At 40.4% G+C, this 23,302-nt stretch overlaps 1 protein-coding gene across 4 annotated transcripts in view; it reads right to left on the bottom strand.

Annotated features, from left to right (window-relative positions):
• LOC144638093 (receptor-type tyrosine-protein phosphatase S-like) overlaps window positions 1–23,302 on the bottom strand; it is a 131,178-nt gene that overhangs the window by 97,593 nt on the left and 10,283 nt on the right. For all 4 annotated transcript variants that reach the window (XM_078497237.1, XM_078497239.1, XM_078497240.1 and 1 more), the window contains exons 4-6: window positions 20,147–20,407; window positions 11,167–11,340; window positions 10,430–10,678 (exon numbers count right to left, since the gene is read on the bottom strand). In XM_078497237.1, the coding sequence (XP_078353363.1) occupies window positions 10,430–10,678; window positions 11,167–11,340; window positions 20,147–20,407 (684 nt within the window). The remainder of the gene's footprint in view (window positions 1–10,429; window positions 10,679–11,166; window positions 11,341–20,146; window positions 20,408–23,302) is intronic.

Below are 23,302 nucleotides of genomic sequence, written 5' to 3'. Positions count from 1 at the left end.
ATCCACCATTTCCAGCCACTTTACCAGTGCATTTGCTGAGTATGGCCTACCTTCTGCGCTTACCGCTGATTTCGGGAGCCAGTATGTCAGTGAGATGTTCAGGAAGAAATGCAAGGAGAGCGGAATCGCCTTAACCTTTAGTTCACCATATCACCACCAAGCAAACGGCGTAGCAGAACGGTGCGTTGGTACTACAAAATCCCTTTGGAAGAAAGCAATCGAGAATAACCAGTGCCCTGAAACAGCCCTTTGGATGTACAGAATAACCCCTCTTGACGACCATCTTCCATCGCCTCATGAGCTATTGTTTGGGCGGAAGCCCAGATCACCACTACCCAGCAGTAATTCTGCTCTCCAGTCAAAACATCCTGGCAATGGCGGTCACCAAGAAGCCAACCACCAGAAGCAAACCAAGCAGGCAGAATTTTATGATAAGAAAGCCAGTTGCGACAAGCGTGTTCTTAACAGCTCTGAACCAGTGTACGTACAGTACCGCTCAAATGTAAGTTGACAGTCCCTCGAGCCTCGATCCTCGAGACTCGAGACTCGATCCTCGAAACTCGAAAATTTCAGTTTCGAGTCTCGAGTCTCGAGGATCGAGTCTCGAGTCGAGAAAAATAATGAGCTTGTCGCTTGAATGATTCCTCGAGAATAAAATTGCTCAAGCGAGCCGCACTCTCGAGTGTTGTACGATGGTCGAAGCCAACGTGCCGGCTACTCATCTCTGCTGTAACAACGCGCGCTTGGTCGTTTAATATTTCGAACCGTCCCAAAAAGTTCGAAATAGGAGCTTAAAACCGTCAATAGTGAATGAATTGAGGGCAAATCGAACCAGAAGTAACCGAGTTGGAGTTAGCGCGGTCCCGCCGAATCAACAGGGACAAATACAACCTGCATCCAGGCGATCTTAGGACAAACATGAAGCACGTGTGCAATGTCACTCATACGATTGTTTGTGTTATGATTTAGGATACAAATATTAAACCTTAAAGTTCACTCTGTCATTTAGTTTTCTTTTGAAAAACGCAGTTACGTGTGTATGAAAGAATCTAAATCGGATACTTGCGTGCGGCGTTGTGTTACATTTATTTACGCTGGAGTTTATTCGAAAGGTTTCAAATTACTTTTGACATATGCAAATTTTGCCAACTTTTATAACTAAGCAAAATTTGTATAACTTCTCTAAAGCTGTAATAATAATGAACGCCATTATCTGTGTTATAAATGAAGACAAGTTTCATTCAAGAAGAATTTAGGTTTTAAGAATTTTATGCCAAATTCACAAAAAATAAAACACGCTCATTTCAAGCTAGACGCGATGGCGCGACACAAGTCTGTCTTGCCATTTATTTACGGAAGGCTTCACGGATTCGATGTTTTTCACGTGGAATGTTTCGTTTGCCGTCTACAGAATTTTTACAACTCAAATTTAAGAACCGGTTTTATTTACGGAAACTCTTGTCTGAATTTCAGTAGCGACCAGAAAGAGACGTCTGAAATTCAGGCTTCTGAAACTTGCTTGCTCGATTTTGTCGGTGCTATTCTACGGCTCAGCTTACAAGATTCGTGGCATTTACATCGTTTCGCATCGAATGCTTCAGATGCTGAATTACAGAACATTTTGTGAAAGAAATTAAATTTGTAGTTTTATTTGCGAAAACTCAGAATGAACTTGTAAACCAATATTTGAAATATCTTCGTGGTTGAAAACATGCACTAACGGCGGGTTGACAAGGGAGAGCACAAGTTTGAACTACAGGTTCTTTTCACGTCCTTTTCTAAATTTAATTCGTCGATCACGGCTTTCAAGGACGAGTTTGTGTCAGTACTTTTAGGTAAGTAAACGGAATTACGATTGGCGCGAATATATCGTACTGTCGAATGTTACATGTCGGGGAAGGTTTATATTTCATGCGCTGAAGGTGGACGCGAAACTACAAGGGGGCAACAGTAGTCGCTAAGGGGGCAACAGTAGTCGCTAACAAAAAAGATGATTTTATATATTTTTAAATTTAAATTTTTTTATTATTTTAATTATTAGATGTGTTTTTACAAATGTAATTCTTAATTTTTAGCATATAGTAGGTCCACATCAGCCCTTTGGCTGCCTTTTTTCCAACCTACTAATCAAATAAAGGATGTATGTATGTATGTATGTATGTATGTAACACTTGTACATGAGGTGCGAGCGGCTTTTATTCTTTCCTCGAGAAATAAATCGTTTCCTCGAAAGCCTTTCGAGTTATGAATATTCGAGACCGCCTTGTTTCTCGATCCTCGAGACTCGATCCTCGAGACTCGAAACTCGAAATGTTCGAGTCTCGAGGATCGAGTCGAGACTGTCAACTTACATTTGAGCGGTACTGTATGGGACTCAAGAAAACACATCTGGGAACAGGGCAGAATCTCCAACCGCCCAAACCCCGAAAGAGAACCAAGAACATATATCGTTGAGATGAATGGCAAGCTGTTCCGGAGAACAAGAGAGCATCTGCGACCAAAGGGTACCAACGATGGACCACCCATACCAAGATTGAAAGAGAATTCAGTACCTACATTTCCCCAGCTTACCCCTGAGACAGCGCTTGGTCAAGAGTCGCTCATCAAACAAGCGGCTACAACACCGACTACAGTGGGTAGCAACCCTGTGGCACCTGCAACTCTTATGGAGGACACCAACCCAGTCATACCCACTTCAGCAGAAAAGACCTCACAGAGTCCAGCTAAAGTAAGACCAGAAGATGAGGTCATCGTCGTTCGAGGTGGAAGCATTTCATTCCAGCCAAAAAGCCAAGTGACGAGATCCGGGCGGCAGACGCAAGTCCCAGCCAAATTAAAGGACTGAAAACATTCTGTTGAAATGACACTTAGTTCATGTTCTGTTCCACTGAAGTGACATTCAGTAATGACTTTGATAGCCATTAATTGGCTATCTAGACTTAGCGAGCACGTGTATGCTCTGCATCTGTTGTTGTTGGTTAAAATGACATTATTTTATCAGGATTAGCAGGACATTTATGCATTTGATTGAGACTGTTGACTTTTGTTAATGCAGCCGTGTTATTTCGTGTCGCCATTTTTGTCACGTTTGTAAACCTAGCATTCGTTAGTTTTCAAAGAGGGGAATGTCATAGTATCCGCGCGTGTTATATCAGCCACGGAGGACTGGACTGAGTCTTGTACACATGTAGTTAACATGGCGGCCATGTTTCCTTGATTCAAGAATAAACCTTCGAATATGTACTATTTCAATTTTATCTTCACGTCTGAAATCAAAAGCGCTCAACATTTGCATATTGTCAAGCATCAAAACATTTTTGAGAAACTCATTGAATAAAACGAATAATATCGATAATCGAATGTTATAGAAGCAAAGATATAAATTATATTAAAGGAAAAATACAATATATATTCACGTATTATTCCTATTTTTTCGCACCAAAAATTTTTTTTGGCGTGACTCACGGTCGACTCGTGACTCAAGGTTGACTTGGCTCCCGGTTGGCTCTTGAATAAACGCTACAACTCTTCTTTTGGTTAGCTTTCATTTTGGGAAGCGTGTCTTATCGCACGCGTGTCATATCGCACGTTGGCGTGTCAAATAGCACACTGCTCTTGATCATAAAAGCTTTAGCGTGCAAAACAATAGCAACCGTGACACCCTTTGTTTTGCTTATTAAATATGCGCATATCCGTGCGATGTGTGACACGCTTAGCGTGCCGTGCCATGGCACGCGTGCCCGTGCGTTCACCTTTTCCCTGTTTTCCCGTGGAGGGTCACATTTTATTGTATTAGTTTTATTTAGATTTTAACATTTTTAATATCCTATTGTATTAGTTTTTAATTTTGATTTTTACAGTTGGTGTGATATCTTAAGACTTTTTACCGACTTAATAAAGCGTAGATGTATATGTAGATTGTGCTGCCAAAGAGAAAGTCGCAATGTTGACACATTCCATGAATGACGTAATGCCTTTTTTATATAATTTATATTGAATACTCACTCTAGAGCAAACACTACAGTAACACAAAGAGGCAATTTATTTCATACTAAACAAGAAACTTAAAAAAGCTTATAACTTAGTGGTTAAAGGCATGGCGCCACACAATAAAAACCTTAAGAAAAGCAGTCACTTGAGTAACACACTAGTCTTCACAATACGCAGATGATACAACTGCCTTTGTTGCTGATCTCCAGTCAGCTGAAAAACTTTTCAAGTTGCTGCACGCCTTCCACAAGTGTTCCGGTCTTGAAATAAACAAAAGCAAAACTGAAGGAATGTTGTTAGGTGTGAATCGGAACAAACACTATGAACATTAAAACGTCAAAGCATTTTGACATTGCATGGCCCTCTGAACCAGTTTGTGCACTTGGAATCCATTTTTCGTACAGTGACGAGGTCTCCTATCAAAAAAAATTTCAAACAAAAGCTCACTTCCATGAAAAATCTACATAAAAAAAACATGGTATCCAAGGAACCTCTCATTATATGATCATATAACCATTCTAAAAACTCTTGCACAGTCTAAACTTATTTACAATACTTCTATGCTTTTGTTTCCCTCGTCCTTCGTCACGACGGTCAATCAGACTATCAAATCTTTCATCTCGGGAAAAACGGTGAAAATTAAGCATACAATCATGATAGGTCCAAAAGAGAAAGGAGGACTTAATATGCCTGATTTTGATATTGTTAACAATGCTCTCAAAGTCGCATGGATAAAAAGATTAAATGTGTCCTCCTGCTGCTAGTTGGAGTCACATTCCTCTAGCATACCTAAACAACGTTGGTGGCCGATTTCTTTCTGAATGCAATTATGAATTGAAGTTTCTAAAAGTCAACATACCTCTGGATTTTTATAAAGAAGCATGAGAAGCATGGCAAAAACTAACTTGTTCTACTCCCGAATCCAAAGAGCGAATATTAGAGGAAATTATATGGAATAACAGGTTCATAACATTTGACGGATCCTCAGTCTATTATATAGAATAACAACCCTCCAAGTTTATTTTTTTCCTTAGTGCACCGACTGCTCAAGTTTGGTCGCCAGTGAAAAATTTTGTCGCTAAATTAAGCTCACGCTTTCAATCCTTCTTCTCAATTTTAGTCGCCAGGCTGGCGACTTCAGTTCCAATTTAGTCGCCAGCTCCAAAATTTTAGTCGCCATGGCGACTAAAATGGTCTTAACTTGGAGGGTTGAATAACCAAGAGGGACGAGGCAAAATTGGACACATTTCTACACAAGTGTCTACGGAGAATACTTAAAATATACTGGCCAATGACGGTGTCGAATAAAGAGGTTAGGAGACATGCTAGGACTTGCACCATCAGTGAGCAGATACAGAGACGAAGGTGGCGTTGGATAGAGCATGTACTGGACCACCAACAGAATCCGCGCATTGCTCTAGCCTGGGCACCAGAGGGAAAGAGGAGCAGAGGGCCACCTAAAGAGACATGGAGGAGAACTGTGGAGGGGGAAAGACAGAAGATGCGTTTTGCCACCTGGACTGAAGCGGTCAATGCTGCGAGAGACAGAGTGGAATGGAGGAAGCGAGTCAATGGCCCTATTCTCCCAGAGGAGAGCTAGGATCTAAGTCAAGTCAGTCTATTATAAGCAGTGGCATGAAGCTGGCGTTACCAAAATCAGCGATATCTTCAGAGGCGACTCTTTCTCAACTTTTAATGACTTTGCATTTACATTTCAGATAAAGACTAACTTTTTGAAGTATTATGGCCTTTGCCATGCAATCCCTCAAAAATGAATCCATCAATTAAAGGAAAAAAGTGAACTTACAATGAACACTTTAAATAAGAATAATAAAATACCACTAAATAAAATTTCTTGCAAAGCTGCAAGCCAGATGTTCGTGAAAATAAAATTTGAAAAACCTACGACAGAGAAGAGGATGAAACAGGCTAATTTCGACAAAGAAACAATACGTCTTACAGCATTCCCTTCAAAGTTACTAAAGACATTAGACTCACTTTTTTTCAGTTTAAGATCATCCATCATATTAATTTTTGCCCATTAATGCCACTCTTTTCAGGGATTTGCTTGTTCAACAAGAGCAATGTCACCTTTGTTATGAGGAGCAAACCTTGAAACACCTTTTTGTAACATGCCCTTTGTACAAACTTTTTGGACTCAGTTTGCTCTCTGGTGGAATAGAAAGCTCCCAGACTTAATCACTTATCAAAACAAGATATAATTTATGGGTTCAATCAAGATCACCTTGGCTTAAACCTCTGTTTAATTATTGCTAAATATTACATTTATACTGCATCACGAAAGAAGAAGAGTATATCTGGAAAGCCTTTTTTGCTATACTTAAAAGTCACCTTGAAATTGAAAAGCATAAATCCAAATTACCAATAAATGTTTGAGCTTGTTTTTTTGTTTGTTTTTTGCTTCTTCTTTTTTATTTATTTATTTTTGGCCTTCTTTTTGCTATAGTGTTATGTAGGATTGTAATCGTAGCCTTATTGTGTAATCGTGACCTTATTTCGTAATCGTAGCATTAAGTTTGTAAAATAAGAAGTATCGTAAGTGTTGTAAGCATTAAGTGTTCATACCGCGTTGTAAGTATTGTAAGTAATGTCTACTGTTCTACATGTATTAGTGCGCTTGTGTTGTAAAATAAAATAAAAAATCGGAAAAAAATATCTTGCTATACTCCACATGCCTGGATAAATTCTTGCCTGAAAATGTTTATTTTGTTCCAAATCTTGAACGAAAAAACGAAAATACATTTCACGCTAAATAAAGGGCAGACTAGAGCCATCCCGTTGTATTTTTCCGTTTAGCATCATCCACGGTTTGCATGAGTCACGCAGTTTGTGTGAACTGTAGCAGTGAGCGAAAATTTCCCTTAATTACGTCATCCACATGCATAAACAAATTCCTGCCTAGGCTTGCAAATATTTATTTTGTTCCGAATCTTAAATAAAATACACTCAAGCCACTTGAATGGCATATTTCATTTTGGTAAAAACTAAAGCTTAAAAACCAACAAAAAAAAAAAGAAAAAAAAAGAAAAAAAAAAGTTTAACTGCTATTTTGTTCAAAAAGCACAGCTATCTGTGGCATTTTGAGGCGACGCGTGATTCAAAGCAAGTAAATAGAGTATACATGACTGCGCGAATTCAGCAGGTAATTCCCCTTTTCAGGATGACGTGTCCCAGGCCTTGACACATTCTTGCTGGGTTTGCAATTTTCCCCTTTTCATGTTGATGTGTGTCCCATGCCTTGACACATTCTTGCTGGGTTTGCAATTTTCGTTTCGATTCCAAAAATACATAAACTCAAAACACTTGCATAACACACAAAAAATGATTCACTTCTCTCGAAAAAAAGTGGAACACCAAGAAAACTACAGTTGGCTCCTGGTCGAATCAGGAGTGATCGAATATAACATTATTCACATGAGTTACATAATATCAAGAATGTAGTGATGATTTTATCATTACTGACAACAAAGTTTGGCATATAGCATGAATGACGAAATCATCTTTCGTTCCCGAGACAAATTATTTCGTTCCCGATACAAATTAACACTTGAGGTTTTTGCAAAGTGCAGAGTACTAGTAGGTGATCTGGCAGGGAAGCAACAAAAGTGAAAGGTTGCGCGGTTCCACCAAGCGTAGATTTTTATCTAACCCTCTCATCTCTCTGGCTTTTCACCCTACCAATCCCTCCCCTTGTGCAACTTACCCCTTACTCTTCCTTTCCCTCCCTTTCCCAATATTATGGGTAAGACAGCTGAAACGTAACGATTGCAGGACCAGCAGTCCCCTCCCCTCCCCTGTAACTTTTCACCCTTCCCTCCCTCCTCGCGTTTTCTACTCCTCACCCTTCCCTCCAAGCGCTTTGTTGGTGGTATCGGCTGAACAGGGGTCTGGGGTGATTAACTATGAAGAAAAAAACAAAAAATTCTGAGCGAATTATGAACCGGCACTCCACCTGGTTAACTAGGGGTAACCACAGGTTAGAAAGTGTGGGCCTAGATAGACTGCAAGGGTTGTCTTGTGAGGGGCTTGGAAGGAGAGGTTTTGGGCCATGGGAAGTGGAGGTACTCGAGCGAGTTAGCACACTTGTGAAATTGGACCAGAAGCATGATCCAAGCATACATTTCTATTGCAAACACTAAATTGGCAATATCTTAAAAAGGGGGAGTTACAAAAGTGGCTGCAATTTTCAAGAACATTCCCAGGTGAATGAAGATTACTCACAGCGGATTGTTTCTGAAATATCAAGTCAACATGCAATTTTAATATATTTTCATGCAATGTAAAAAGCTCCACTTTGGGATAACAGTTCAGCGAGATTTCTCCTGTATAAGCGCAGTTACACCAACACAAACTTATTTATATGCTACGTTATATGCTTTTAAAAGAGACGTACTTTTCTTCTTGTAAAAACACCGATCGCCCCTCATAGCACACAATGAACATGCTCAGCAAACACATGCAAGTATTCATTACGACTCGATAGCTTATCCCCAAACACATTGTTACATGCTGAACTTCCCCCAAAATGAACCTTATTTCTTCAGTTTTTTTTTTCATTCGTTGGATAGCGAAACGTTCCCCAGACGTGAAACTGTGCATGTAGAATCCTTCAAATACGGCTGTACAGTCTGTTCCAACGATTTCTTTGCTTTGCGTAAACAATATTTCCATTTTGTTCAAACCCCCAACACAAGCGAATGATTCTTTATTGTGTTACATGTGCAAAACAACAAGTTACGACCATTCTACAAAATCTAGGGGGAAGTTTGATTCGATTCGAACCAAAAATCCTTCATTCAGTTATTTGCTTTGCTTTCGTAAACATTAAGGCAATTTTCTCAGTTCTCAGGCAACCTCGTGCAAGCTTCATCATGACAGAGGCAATTGACAGAGGGTCCGATTTCACATGATAAACTGCTGTGATTAACACATTTTCGCATTTTAATTATTCTTGGTGGAAGAACAAAATTTTCAACTTCTGGTTTGAAGTCGGCTGCCCTATAAATGTGGCGCGCTGGTCATTGTCAAGATTGAGTAAAATATTCGTACAATTTTCAGTTGATTATGTTTATCAGCTTTTGGCGAATAAACACCACAGGTTGCATGATTTGAAGTCCCGCCCAAGTGGAGGTTTGGGTCTGGTCACCGACAAAACTAAAAAACAAGAAGTTCTTAGAACTCATAACCACGCTGCAAAAATTTAACTGCATTTTTGTTTATAAAAATTATATAATAATCAACTGCTATTCATTCACCACAACCTTACACGACTTCTTGGCACCCCAATCGCTCGATTGCAACACGGTACCCATTCGCAGTCCTCGACGATTCACTGATGACTGTAGACATGGCACAATCAATTGCGCGACACAAACTGCATTATTGCATCAGCGCTCACAGCCACAGTCACAGCAGTACGAGTAAATGAATTGGAAAGAAGTCACGTGTAATGCCAAAAAAAAATTGACAAATCAGCGAACTGTATTATTGCACCATCGCTTATAGCCATTGTGAAATCTCTGATGACATAATGGCCTTAATCTGGAACTTCACTTGGGGCATGTACGGGCATGAGTAATACGAAAAGGAAACAAGTTTCATGCTATTAATAACAGCTTTCTTCCTAAAAAGGTAGGGTTAGATTTAACTGCTTTGTGCCACGAGTGAACGATTAGTGAAGAAGTCATGCCAGTCACATAATCCAGGGTTTACGCCATCCACAACGATCTTTAGCACAGTGGTTATTTTCCTACAACGTCACTGATGTAATCCGTGCACGTTCTTCAGATCTCTGAACTCTCTTCAATGAAACAGTAAGAGAATTCATCTCACTTTTCTAAAAATGCAAAAAATGCTTGGAAAATTGTTAAGTTCTTATATGGATAGATAATTTTAATATTGTAGATAATAAAAAGTAGTATTATTGTAATTAATTAATTGATTTGTAAAGTGCCATTGGATAGTGACAGAAGTAGTGCAATAGAAATAAAGTATTATTATTATTATTTTTATTATTATTTTTTGCTATTCTTTTTAACGACTGTATCATAGAACTGTTTATTGTAAATAGTTTTGCGCCATAGATAATAATAATAATCATTATGTAATAACTTGTGTACATAGAAGCTTAGAGCATGTAAAAGCTTTCAGAGTGTTATTATGTAGGTAGGCTATTGACATTTTACTGAAATTATCTCATGGGAAAAACTTAAGGAAAAACAAAACTTTGTATATTTTCTTTTTAACCAGATACACCTTAGATTCAAGTTTGTATGAAAAGTACTCAATAAAGTTATATTTTATTTCTTATTCATTATTATTATTATTATTATTATTATTATTATTATTATTATTATTATTATTATTATTATTATTATTATTATTATTATGAAAGGCAACATCAGAAATGCTAACCTACCAACTCTGATCTCAAAGTTATCCAATCTTTCTGCCCAGCCATCTCCTCTGTTGACTATGTACACTTCAGAAACAGGCTCCACTTGTCCCAGGTCCACTCTCCACCAGGGTTTAGTTGCAGTGAATGTATGTGTACAGGATCCTTTGTAATAGTTTGTTTCGCTGTTTCCATCCACTGCTCGGTTACTCTCACCATTAGCATTAGAATTTGTGGTAATCTGAGCTGTTTGCTTGCCATATGCCAGATTTTCTTGAATGAAAAATCATCACGTTGGATTAAAACCACAACAGTTATTACATGTTGGAGTTCTTTGTTCAAAAGATATTCAGCCAATACAGTCATCTTAGGGACAAAGCATTTTCGTTATTTTTGAGGGGTTGTGGGGGAGGATGGGCAAACACCAAAACATTTCTACACCAGAAATGGAGGGACAAAAATCCTCAACGATGAACCAAAGTGAAAAAAAAATATATGAACTTAAGCAAGCCCTAGCTGCTACCATTGGGATCCCATGTCGAGTTAAGGAAATCTTAGCAGAACCTAAAGGTGTGAAAGTGTGGCTTTCAAAAGCAGTAACATACAAAACAAATTTTTTGGAAATAGATACCCAAGAGCGAGCTCAAGTGTCAATGATTTTTTGGTTGTCAAGGAGCAATCGACGTTTTCTTGGGTGCCAATGGGCAGTAAGCAATTGATTATCTGTATCATTAACTTTCAACACTTTTATGCAGAGATACCTCTTGAATAAACTTCCACCTCACAAAGTTGGAGAATTTGTCTCTTTGTGGTCATTATACCAACATATCTACCAGTCTTCAGTGGATCAGTGAAACATACAGCTGATGCTTTGAACTGAATAAAGGTGTAGAACCCTACACACTGAGGGTTGTTTGTCACAGTCATGGAGTTACCTGTTATTGAAATAAATATGTTGCAGTTAATTTGAATTAATTTGTTAATTTTTGTTGATCTTTTCGACTATTTAAATTTTTTTAACTATAGCTGATATTAATTTTTTTTGGTAACTATGGGAAAGCCCAAGAATAATGCAAAGGCAAGAAGTGGCGCAAGAAGTTCTTGCCCAAAAAAACATGCAAGTGGTCAAAATAACTAACAATCCCATGTTTTTGCAGTTTACCCGCACGCAAGAACTTTCTAACCACAAGAAGTTAAAAATCTAACTGCAATTAGAAGCCGCAAGAAATTTTATTTATAATAACACTGAATAACAGCAAGATCAAATGGTTCATTTCTAATCTGAAACCTGAATTGAAAACCTTGAACAAAACTTTTACTGTATTGAAAATCTAAGTCTTTTGAGAGTAAAGCAAATTTGTGTTCTGTGGAGAGAAACAAATAGCCATAACCATCTGCATTTGCTTGCTACATAAAGTAATATATTGTTATGCAACCATTTCAAACATGCATATAATGCAATGACTTTAAAGCATCTTGCTCATCAGAACTCTGCTGTTTGGAGTAGGCTAGGTGGCACTTTTAATTTCCTATTATATGTATCTTTGGAAGTAAAAGGCACAATTTATAGCGATGAAAGTATTTTTTGTTTACTCTAGTACGAATCAATTTTCATTTTAGTAAACAAAGAAGCAGGCGTCAATTTCATGGCTGTATTGATTTGCATTAAATATCTTGGATTCTACAACATGTATAAAGTCAATTGAAACAGTAAAATTATACTCTGCCTTAAAAGGCACAATTTGTGAAAAAGTTCACTCGAATCGACTCGGAACTCTCAACCGTTTGAGCAAAGTTCTCCTGCTTTTTCCCAGCAGGACAAGAGCTCACAGGCTAGGTCAACAATCCTACAGTACATTCCCTGGGAGATTTCTTTGGACCTCAAATCAAAAGTGCTTGATATTTGCATACTGTCAAAGATCGTAACATTTTTAGGGAAAATTGTTAAATAAAACTGAAGCCTTACATGCAGTCAACACACTTCACGTAAGGTTTGAATAATTATTCAGTATTAATATTCTTTTAATGTATTTGATTCACATGACTTCATCACATGATTGAAAAATAAGATCAAGTTTCGATTAATCAATTGTTTCGGTTTTAACTTTGGCGCTAAAGACTGTTCGCCCAAAAATGGGCGAAATTTGTATCAAGATCAAGATTGAGAGCAATGTTCTTGCATTTGTTAAAAGAAACAAATCTTATCTCAGCTAAACACTGTCTGAAAAGAAATTGTCCTGCCGTCTGCAAATTCTTTTCCACGAGTGTTTACCCTATGTACACTGCCTACTTTGAAGACCTAGTGGAACAAGTAAATCTTTATGGAACTATATTTAGTGAGATTTTTTTCAAGTCAAGGTTTTGCCTAGGTGGGAAAACCTTTTAGTGCACATGTTGAAAACAAAATGTGAATGAATTTATGTTATTCGCTCCCATTCATAACTTCCCTTGAATCTGCTTAAATTACTTGGGATGCCTTTTACTTACATGTACATGTATATGAAATAATTACTGCATGATTTACCCTCTGGCTGAGTATTAATTTTACCCTTTGCTCTTAATTATGAAAATTAGTGTTTTGAGTCACTGGGCTCTATGTCTTTTTTTCAACATAATTAACCATTTGTTTTTGAATACTTTAAAATAATATGATTTGCATTTGCTCAATTTAAGGTTCAAAGAATCATTTCATTAATTGAAAAAAGAAATCGGTGAATGAAAATTTTATGAAAGTTTGAAGTTTTGTTTATGTGTGAAGCACGTTGACTGTAAATAAAATGTGTGCAGTCAACTTTCTCTAAAATGGACCGGCTCTAACTAGAGGTTTCCGTCTTACAGTGAGTTTAGTTACAGTAAAATGACTTAAAAAACGGCAGGGACAGGACCAGCACCAGGTGTCCGTCTAAGAGAGGTGTCTGTTAAGAGAGAGTTGACTGTATCGATAATTGAGTGTTTGCGAACAACGCATATTTACAAAATTCATAACATGAGAACCTGTGAATACTAGGCTTTTTTATTTGACAAGTCCTTTGACATGAATGGCTGGTAATATTTTGGAACGGATAGCACTAGCTCAAATGGCTGACGTTTTTTTTGTTGTTGCACGAATGACATTTTTGTTTTTGAGCTGTTAGAACAGCTGGCGAATTCTTTTGGAATGGTAGCCCAAGCCACTCAAAAAGGGCTGGCAATTTTTTGCATGGATAGCTCAAGCCACTCAAGTAAGTAAGTCCGTTACTTGTTAATTTATTAATTAATATCAATTCAAATTAATTAATTAATCTTGTGAGGGGGGTAGGGGGTGAGTGCACCTGGTTTTGTCCACTGGGTAAAACGTGAAGTATATCCATGTTACTTTATATGAAGTACACACAGGCTATATATCTGTTTCTGAAAACCCACTGCTCTCCTTATGGTACTATTTTCCAAGCGCAGAGATTTTTGGGCTGAACGCATGTGCAGAAGAGTTACAGAAGCAAATACTTGCTCAACCACGAGAAATTGACATTTCAAAGATGGCGTCCAATGCTTAACCCAAGATGACTAACAGTCATTTCATTCATAATTATTTAAAACAATCAATCAATAATGACACAACTGACACACGTTTGGGCTAAAATTGTTGTTTAATGAAAATCAGACCCTGGGCGGGTGGGAGGGTGACAAGACTTAAACGTGCAAGGAAAACTACTCGAGCGACAGCGAACACGAGGAGATGAAACCTGAGACCTTAAGATTGAATGACGCGATCGAACAAGCAAATAATTAACAACTTTGATCGTGATCAAAACAATACAATTATTTAAAACAATCAATCAATAATGACACAACTGACACACGTTTGGGCTAAAATTGTTGTTTAATGAAAATCAGACCCCAAAAATAGCCCAAACGTGAAGATTAATAGAAAGAAAAATAGGAAAAAAATAGAAAAATACATAAAATTGAAAAAAAAAATATATTATAATAAATTGATGGATAAAACGAGAAATGATGAGATAAGGGATTAGAATAATAACGGGAACAATGTTCAATATATAGTCACTGCTTTGTGGAAAACAGCCCAGCAGCCATGATGTCTGCAACCTGGGTGCGGGATGTCAATGGCAGAGCGAGGTAAGCGCGGAAGGCATCAGAACGCCAGTCACCATGTAGCTTGATCAGATGCTCTGGCACGCCGGATTGAAAGGCGAAAGTGGCACCGCCACGCCGGAAACTGTGGGGAGAGTAGTTGGCTGGGTCTAGACCAATAGTAGAAATCAGGCGTTTGAGACAGGCAGTAAAAGTTGAGAAAGTAATTGGACGGTGGCTAGAAGCTGTGGGAAGGCAGAACAAAGGTGCCGATGGAGGAGCGGGAACCAGGGCGAAGAAGTGTGCTATGGCAGACACAGGGCAGAGGGCGGAGCCAGGGATGCTGGGAAGTGGTATAAGCAGAAGACCTTCTTTGTGTTGAAGAGTTTTTGTCCAACGGATGCGAAGAACAGCTCCGTGATTAGTAAACTTTATGTCTTGGCGAGTAAGATGGCGGGTGGGGTCGAAACTGTTGGCTGAGGCGGCCGTCAAATTTGATTTGCGAAGGAAAGAGAAGAACGCTGTACAGAAAAGAGCCCAGATCGCGGCGTGAGAAGGGAGGCTAGTGTCCAGATAACGACGGATCTGCAGGAGTAGTTCTGGAGTGATTGGATGCTTCTGGCGGGACGTAGTACCTAAGAGGCGTTTCAGCCCTCGTTTGGTCAAAATGACATCGAAGCTGTCCAGAGTGTCAAACGAGAAACCATTGAACCGGTGAAGGAGCCGGACTGCGTTGAGGTGGTTCAAAATGTATTGGTACGAGGAAGTCTTGGTAGCGAGGAAACATGCATAAGAGGCCACGGTGTGCGGTGTAGCAGGTAAAGGAGTGACATGATAAGTAGTACAGAAATTCAAGAATGACCTCCACTGGGAGTGTAAATTACGTAACGTGCCAGGGGCGTAGGCATATGCTTGTGTGTTAGATACGAGGGGGCGAGGTTGGAGGGCGTCAGGGGCGTGGTGAACTGAGGTACTGGAGGCTGGTTGACGACTAGAAACAAAGATAAACCTGTAGTTAGAACACTATTTCAAAGTCAAAAAATCGAGCGGGACAGGCGACGTGAGTGGTGGTAATGTGAGCAGTCAGCTGTTGGAATTGGGCCTGGTGAAAAGGAGACAGGTGCCAGCGGCTGAGGTGGTCTGCCAGGGAGTTGTCCTGTCCAGGAATGTGGACAGCGGTTACTTCGAAATCGTGTAACGCGGACAAAAACCAGATCTCGCGCAAGCAAAGTTGCATGCCGAGTGTTCTTGATCGACCTGAATTTAGCGCGAGGACGCTGTTGTTGTTATCGCAACGGGCGGTTAAACGTTGGCCGTGTAGGGCTGGACCCCAAAGCTTCAGAGCCGCCATGATAGTCAGGAGCTCGAGGACGTTAATGTTATCGCCGAAGCGTTGAAGAATTGGGCCCGGGAATGGTGTGTGGAAGAACTGCCCGTTGAAATAGCCACCAGCGCCGGTGTTGCAGGCATCGGTGGAGAGATACCACGGGTCATCGATCCAAGGAGACACTTTGATGAGCGACGAACCATTGTAAAGCGGAAGGAAATGGCACCACCAGCGAAGATCTGACCTGTTATCCTCTGAAAGAAGGCAGAAATGGGAGTCGCGGGAAAGGCGGAGTGTGTTAAGAAGGGTCGACATGAAGACGCGAGCTGGGTGGACGCACGCTGTGACGAAGGACATGACGCCAAGGAGTGACTGTAAATCGCGGCGCGAAATACGGGAGGAGTTTAGCGAGGAAGAGCAACGATGATGAAGCTCCAGGAGGCGGTCCGGTGTGACGGACATTGACATGGCGAGGGTATCGAGTTGGATGCCTAGGAAGACCATAGAGGTTGTCGGCGGACAGTCTTTGTCGGGGGATGACTGAAGACCCAGAGAGGTAAAAAGGTCTCCGAGGGCGTGGAAAGCTTGGGCAGAAAGGTCAGGAGTCTCGGCCCCTCCAAAATCGTCGATGTAATTGGTGCAGCTGTACCCGAGGGCGTGGTACATGTAGGAAACAGCGTTGGTTGTCCGTTGGCACATCATGGCCGCGTAGCGGAGACCGAAAGGTGGAGCGATGTCAAAATAGAGTTTGTCATTGTGGCAAAAACCGAGGAGGTGTATGTCACGAGGATCGATGCGGAGTTGGCGATATGCTCGGCTTAAGTCCTTTTTGAAAAGATGGCATCCTCTTCCTTTGAGACGAATAATGTCCGCGAGTGCGTCAACGCCGGGTAACCGTAAGACAAAGGGCTTGCCGAGATAACTGTCTGAAGGAATACCACTGTTGACCGAGGAGCCGGAGGGGAAACTGAGGTCCAAAACGACGCGAGGTTTTCCTGAGCGACTGTGGGCGATTTGAAGGGGACTTGCGACCAAATCGACGCAAAGCGGGTTGGTGATGAAGGGACCGCGTGTTGCCCCTAGATGACACTCTGTATCTAAGAAGGATTCAATGATCTGTGGAGAGGAGAGTGCGGATCCGTGGTTCTGTTGGGATGAAACTGGGGGGGGGTGGATGAGACATAGCCGACTGGCCAACCAAACTCGAGAAAATCACAGAGTTCGGGGTCAGAGTAATTGTGAAGCCTGGAGCGCCATTCGGAGATGTTGAGGGCTGACGGGACAGGAATTCTTAAGGTGAAAGCGTTGGGACCAGAGACGGTCTGCAATCTGGTATGCATGAGAATCAGCCTGGAGGTGAGAAAAGGTTTGAGAGGTAGCTGGCGAGGTGCTTGAGATGAGGATGCGGCGTGATTGGAGAAATCAGTGATGGGGAGGCTAGTGGACGAATGCGTTGCTAGTCAGTCGCGAGGTGTGGAGTCCTGGCGTCGAGTGGGGACTGGAAATTTCCGTTTTGGACAGGATAGAGCACGGTGATCGGCTCGTTTGCAGACAACGCAAACATGCTGCTTAGGGCACGAAGAGTTTGAGCAGTCATCGTACCACGACCAGGCGTCGCAGATGTCGGAGCGGGCAATAGACGACGAGGGCTTGGTAGACTGCTTAACCTCCTTGTGGGTGTTTTGTTCCTTGTGGGTGTTCTCTGATAACAGTGCAGATGGGATGAAAAATGGCTGTTTGAGTGGCTGGAACGAGTCTCCCCATTTCACCAGGCCCAACTCGATGGAACGCAGAACCTTATAATGGTAAGCGCGTACCGCTGACCAGTTGTAATTGCATGCCAGGACCATGAGATCATGGAAATGGCTGAGAAATGCTTCATTTTGTGGAGAATGTTCTTTGTGCTGCTGCATGATGGCGATGTAGCCGGCACAAAAAGCTGGTAGGGATAGCTCAGAGTAAAGCTGTGGCTCACCTGGGGCGAAAATGTGTGGCCAGGGCTGTGGGAATCGGGTTCGCTGAGGAGCCTTGAGATCGCCCATGGATTTAGTTGCTTCGCGATCGTCTGAGGTAGATGCCTTCACTTGACTAGAAGCTGCCGTGATTTTGGCTAGCTCGAGTTGTAGCTCCAGCTTGCGAATTTCAAGTTCCTGGGTTTCCTTTGCGAGCGACAATCGCTGGAGGTCGCTTTGACGATCGTTTGGAGTGTGGGGAGACTGTTGGCGCTGCTCTGGAAGCTCCGGCTTGGGTTTGGTAGGTTTAGTGTCGTTCTTCCGCGGTTTAGAATCGAGTGAAGGGTCCTCGCCGGGAAGATGAAGAGGGAAAAGACGTGCGGCTTGCTTTGTTGGCCACGTCGAAGGTGGATTGGCCGTGGCGCCTTGTGGCTCGCGAAGATCTTGTAAGAAATCGTCGGCTGCGGGAAGTTCGATGTCTGGAAGGCCTTCCCAGTCGAAGTCAGTGGCGAGATGTTTGCGACTGTAGCGAGTTTTCCGTACGGGTTTATCCGAAGACATGATAAAAGAAGACTAACAAAACTGACAAGACTTAAACGTGCAAGGAAAACTACTCGAGCGACAGCGAACACGAGGAGATGAAACCTGAGACCTTAAGATTGAATGACGCGATCGATCAAGCAAATAATTAACAACTTTGATCGTGATCAAAACAATACGATCAAAATCCATCTTTGTAGTCTCAAAATGAGAAGGGAATATTCTAAAGAATGCTCAACTGCAGAGAAATGGACATCAAGTTCTTTTACAAGGCGACAATTTCTTACAGTCGATTGAGGATCGGCCATGCACATGCCGCCGCACCGTAAGCCCTTTCTCTTTTCATCATAATGCATTTTTCATAAAACTTGCAGCATATATGCTTCATTAGTTTAGTTTTAAGTTTGGAATTGAAATACTTGATGGCCAAAAAAATAAACAAATCGCATTCTGGAGAGGATTTAAATGATTTTTAAAATCAGATGAATTATTGATTTTTCGTTTTGGTAAATGGTTTCTTTAACGCTCATTATGGTACAATAAATGATGTTTATAGAGAAAAAGATGTAAACACGCATTTAAAAAAAATAAAAAAATAAAATAAAATAAATATAACAGCAGATCGGCGACTCGAAGCCCCAGCCCAATCAGTCTCTTTCGGATTTGCAGACATGACACTAACTCACTGAGCCAATGGCCAAGCTATAATTTGTCCATGCAAACAATCACTTATAAACTGTATCATAGCAAAAGGGAAGCCTTGAGCCATGCAGCCCATACTGCCAGAACCTATCCCGGTTTCTGTAGCATTAAGCGGCTAGGAATATTTCTACTCCCCCCTGAATGGGATGTTAGTCCATTGCAGGGTCCATCACAGCAAGCTTGGGTAAATTCTGGGTACAAAGTCGTGGCAAATTTTTTCCAAAGTGTTGAAATGATTCTTTTCTCCTTTTTTCGGTCGTATTGAACTGATCATGAGTGAAGTGAACTGTTCAAAGTGTGGAAAGTTTAACATGATTTGTTCTGGCAAATCTTCATTTGTCAAAGTTTGTGGTTTTCGATTCTTTTTTCATAAATAATTTTCTGACAAACATTTCAACCAAACGTTTTATTTGAAAAGATTCTCTCCAATAAAACTTGAACTATAACCCTTTTCTCCACCATTGTGGTTATTATTGACTACCAGTAACCATGTCCTCTTAGAGGGCTTTTACTGTAAACACCCGCAGATAAGCCGCACCCTGAAGTTAACAACTCAAATTTTGGAAAAAAACTTTTTGAAAGTAAATCAAAGAAAATCCAAAGTCGAGTCTAGAAGTCTTCTTCATCGAACGCAACTCACTAAACATTGAAACAGAAAATACTTTAGTCCTACCCACAATTTGAGTTCTTTAATATGATGAACACCAACTTTGACTTTGGTCTTTTTCTGGTATTTGTTGACAGGTACATGTTCATGTATTTCATTGATGGAAGAATATAGCACCTGGATTAACGAGGTCCTTCATGTGCATTTAATGGTATGGCATTTAATGAATTTGATAATAAAATAATAACATTAGAAGTGTGTTTACAGCTACAACCATGGACATGCTTTGTTAAAATTTTTTTGAAAACCTGAGATTATGACTGTTAAATACATGCAGTATCCTGTTCCTCATTTCAATGTTGGTAAGTGGTAACACTCACTCTTGTGTCATATGAATGTTTTTTGTCAACATTGCATAGGGGTGGGGAGGGGCAAAATGTGTGTAAATAATCTTTTTCCAACACTTGTGACCATGGTTATAGTACTGCAAAATATTTATCTCAATGGTTTTATTAAAAACAGTTCACTTAAAGTTAACTCACCCAACGTTATTTTAAAGTCTTTATTTCTTTCCTGGTCACTTGTGAACCTGTTGACTATGTGTATTTCAGAGACTGGCACGTGATCTGAACCCAGATCCACGCGCCACCAGCTGGGGTTATCCTCCTCTGTATGTGAACAGTGTCTGTTTTGCATATCTGTATCAGGATTTCCATCCACTGCTCTTCCTGATTCAGCAACACCAACATTACTGCTGCTGTATGTTGAAGACTGATTTGTGGTCCTTCCAAGAGCAAGATTCTCTATGTGTCAGTGAACACAACAACATTATAACTCTTAATTATCTCCTCATTAACTTAAATATAATGAATTATAATTGTTAAACAGGATTAACCTGCTGTCTCTGAGTGGTATTAGTTTATTCAGGACATGCTTCTTATTGACTATTCACATCGGGGGTTGCCATGAAACATGTTACAATTTGTACAGTAAATGTTCAAGTTTGGTGGTACTACGATTGGTTGACCTAGCTGAACAAGTAGGAATACATGTACGTAGGTTTCATTTAAGTTACAGGTCCAGGAGCATCCACCAAAGCATGCATGCATGCATGCATACATACATACATACATACATACATACATACATACATACATACATACATACATACATATATACATAACTTTATTTATTCTCGGGTTGATGAGGCTTGTTGGGCCACTAGCAAATACAAAAATTGCTAATTTGCCGAGAAACGAAAAAAAAAAAAATAAATAAAAATAATAATAATAATAATAATAATAATAATAATAATAATAATAATAATAAAACTATTTACAAGATAAACATAATAAGAATATAAGGGGAAAAAAAAACCTAACCAATAAGCTTAGCTAACAAGTATTACTTAAAAACTTAAGTCCGCGGACGCCTTTACAGAAAAGTGAAAGAGAAGTTAAAGTTCTTAATTTTTCAGAGATCTATGTTGTTCCATGTGACGGCTGCTGAGTATTTAACTGATTTTAAGCCGAAACGAGTCATATTAGGTTTAGGCACATACAATTTGTTGACCCCTCTCAGGTTTTTTTTTGTTATGTCTTAACTTAAAAAGATCTCGTAAGTATTCAGGAGGGAAATTGTTTATTGCCTTGAACGCAATGATCAACATGTTTTGTAAACGTCGATCGGCTAGGCTGTAACCAATACGATCAGTGAGAGTGGCAAACTCTGAAGACTGATCATTGAATAGATAGCGAAGCGCTCGTTCATGTAGCTTATCCAGTTTCTTGCTGTCGGACTTTAGACAGTGATGCCATACCGTAGAGCAGTAATTAAAATAACTATTCAAAGTGGCTATGAGCCACTAAACTCGGAAAATTTATTATGAAACAAGAATCGAAAACAACAAACTGACAAATAGAGATTTGCTAAAACAAATGATGTTAAACTTTCCACAATTCAGATCACTTCACTTAGTTCAGAGCAGGCCGAAAGGGTAAAGTGATAGAGTTCCCATCGGTTGCAAATTGTTTTCTTTCTTCTCATTTTTCCTTTTAATTGTTTGGAAGGTTGGCAAAATAATAATATCATCAGAAAAAATAAGTTTTGGTTTATTTCAAGAAAACTGACATTAATACAATACTTCGGCTGGTAGTTAAGCGTGCATGTACCGTATTTATTCGGCTATAAGCTGAGACCCTAGACTTTTAGTTTTTGGAACCAGTTAGACTGACAAAAAATAAACCCAAATTACTCGGCTATAAGCCGAGACCCAATTTTTCCTTCAAGCTATAAAACAATCCACGTACAGCGAATCAACATATTCGTTAAATCACAACTATGTAATTGAAAAACAACAAATCACTGATAAAGAATGAATTCATTAATAGAACCGTACACAGGCGTGACAAAACATTCACCTGAGTTCAGAATCCCATCTCAAACAAACACGCATTCTTCTGAAGAATTAAGCAGTTATCGATCATCATGCCAAAAGCTACTGGTTTTCAAACAACTAAACCTTCAAATTGAAAGTTGTTGCCGAGGTAGATACGGGATGATTGCTGATGATTCAGTGAATCTTCAGTCCGTCGTAATTCGCCAAGTTGCTAGCGAAAAGATCAAGCTGATCAAGCGGGTGAATTTTAAATGTCATCAAAACGAAACATGTGCTGTTACCAGTATTTGTCGAGTATCCTCAATCCAATTAAACTCTTCTGAAGTGCTTTCTTTCAGCAGAGAAGTCGTGGTATTTTAAGTTTTAGCTTTTGAACAAAAATATTACATGCAACCGATTTCTGTCAGATCGTGTTACAATGTTTACCAAGCGCGTGGGAAAGACCGCTTCTGATTGGCCAGTTTCTGGTGTCGCGACAACAAGTCAAATAGATCGATTCCTTCTTGACCCTTCTTCTCTTGAAAAGTCACGTTAGCAGTGATTTTGCAAATTTAAAACTAAACTTAAAGAAAGGAACAAAAGGAAAGGAAGAGAAACAGTCTCAGGCAGAAATAATTATTGTAGAAGAGATTGCGAGGAAATTGTTTAAGACATGCGGGATTTCGAATGCCCTCGTCAGTTCAAAAGACGATCACGTACGCCGACAAAACAATAATATTCCAGAGCGAGCCGATGGAGGGCGAGTTCCAGCCTAAATAGCGATGAGGAAGACGAAGTAAAACTTAGGTCGTGTTCTATTGGGATCAACCATTTCAGGTTGGTTGGGTTGATTGAGTTTTTTCGTGTTCTATTGGCCCGTTTTCGTTGTTTTGGTTGATCACTTTTCCCCCCTGGTTGAAACGGTTGGTGCATTGGTAGAGTCCGCTGCGTTTTCCGCTCCTGCTCCGGCGTGATACACTCTTCCTCTCCCCCCCCTCCCCCCGACCTCCCCGCGGTACGGACCGTGTCACTCGTCCCTCCCGGCCTAGCTGGCGAGGGACTCCGTTGTCTTCCCCGTGCGCGCCCCTGCGGGGTGGCGGCCTCCCCGCTTCCTTCTTCCCTGCGCTGCTTGCTCCCGTCTTCTCTCTGTCGCCTGGTCCCCTGCTTCTCCGGGCGTGCCCCTGTCCCCTCGCGGGAGGTCGGAAGGAGGGAAGTCTGGAATACATCCAGGAGTGGCGTCATGGTATGTTCTCCGTCTCTAACCGGTTTCGGTCGGTTGATCCCAAAGACACAACCTTAATTCCTAACGTTGCGTCATTAA

This window comes from Oculina patagonica, chromosome 14 (genome assembly GCF_052425735.1).
Source record: "Oculina patagonica isolate OP01 chromosome 14, crgOcupat, whole genome shotgun sequence".
Taxonomy (NCBI): Eukaryota; Metazoa; Cnidaria; class Anthozoa; order Scleractinia; family Oculinidae; genus Oculina; species Oculina patagonica.
The sequence above is the reverse complement of the archived record's forward strand: the minus strand, read 5'-3'. Positions and strand labels throughout refer to the sequence as shown.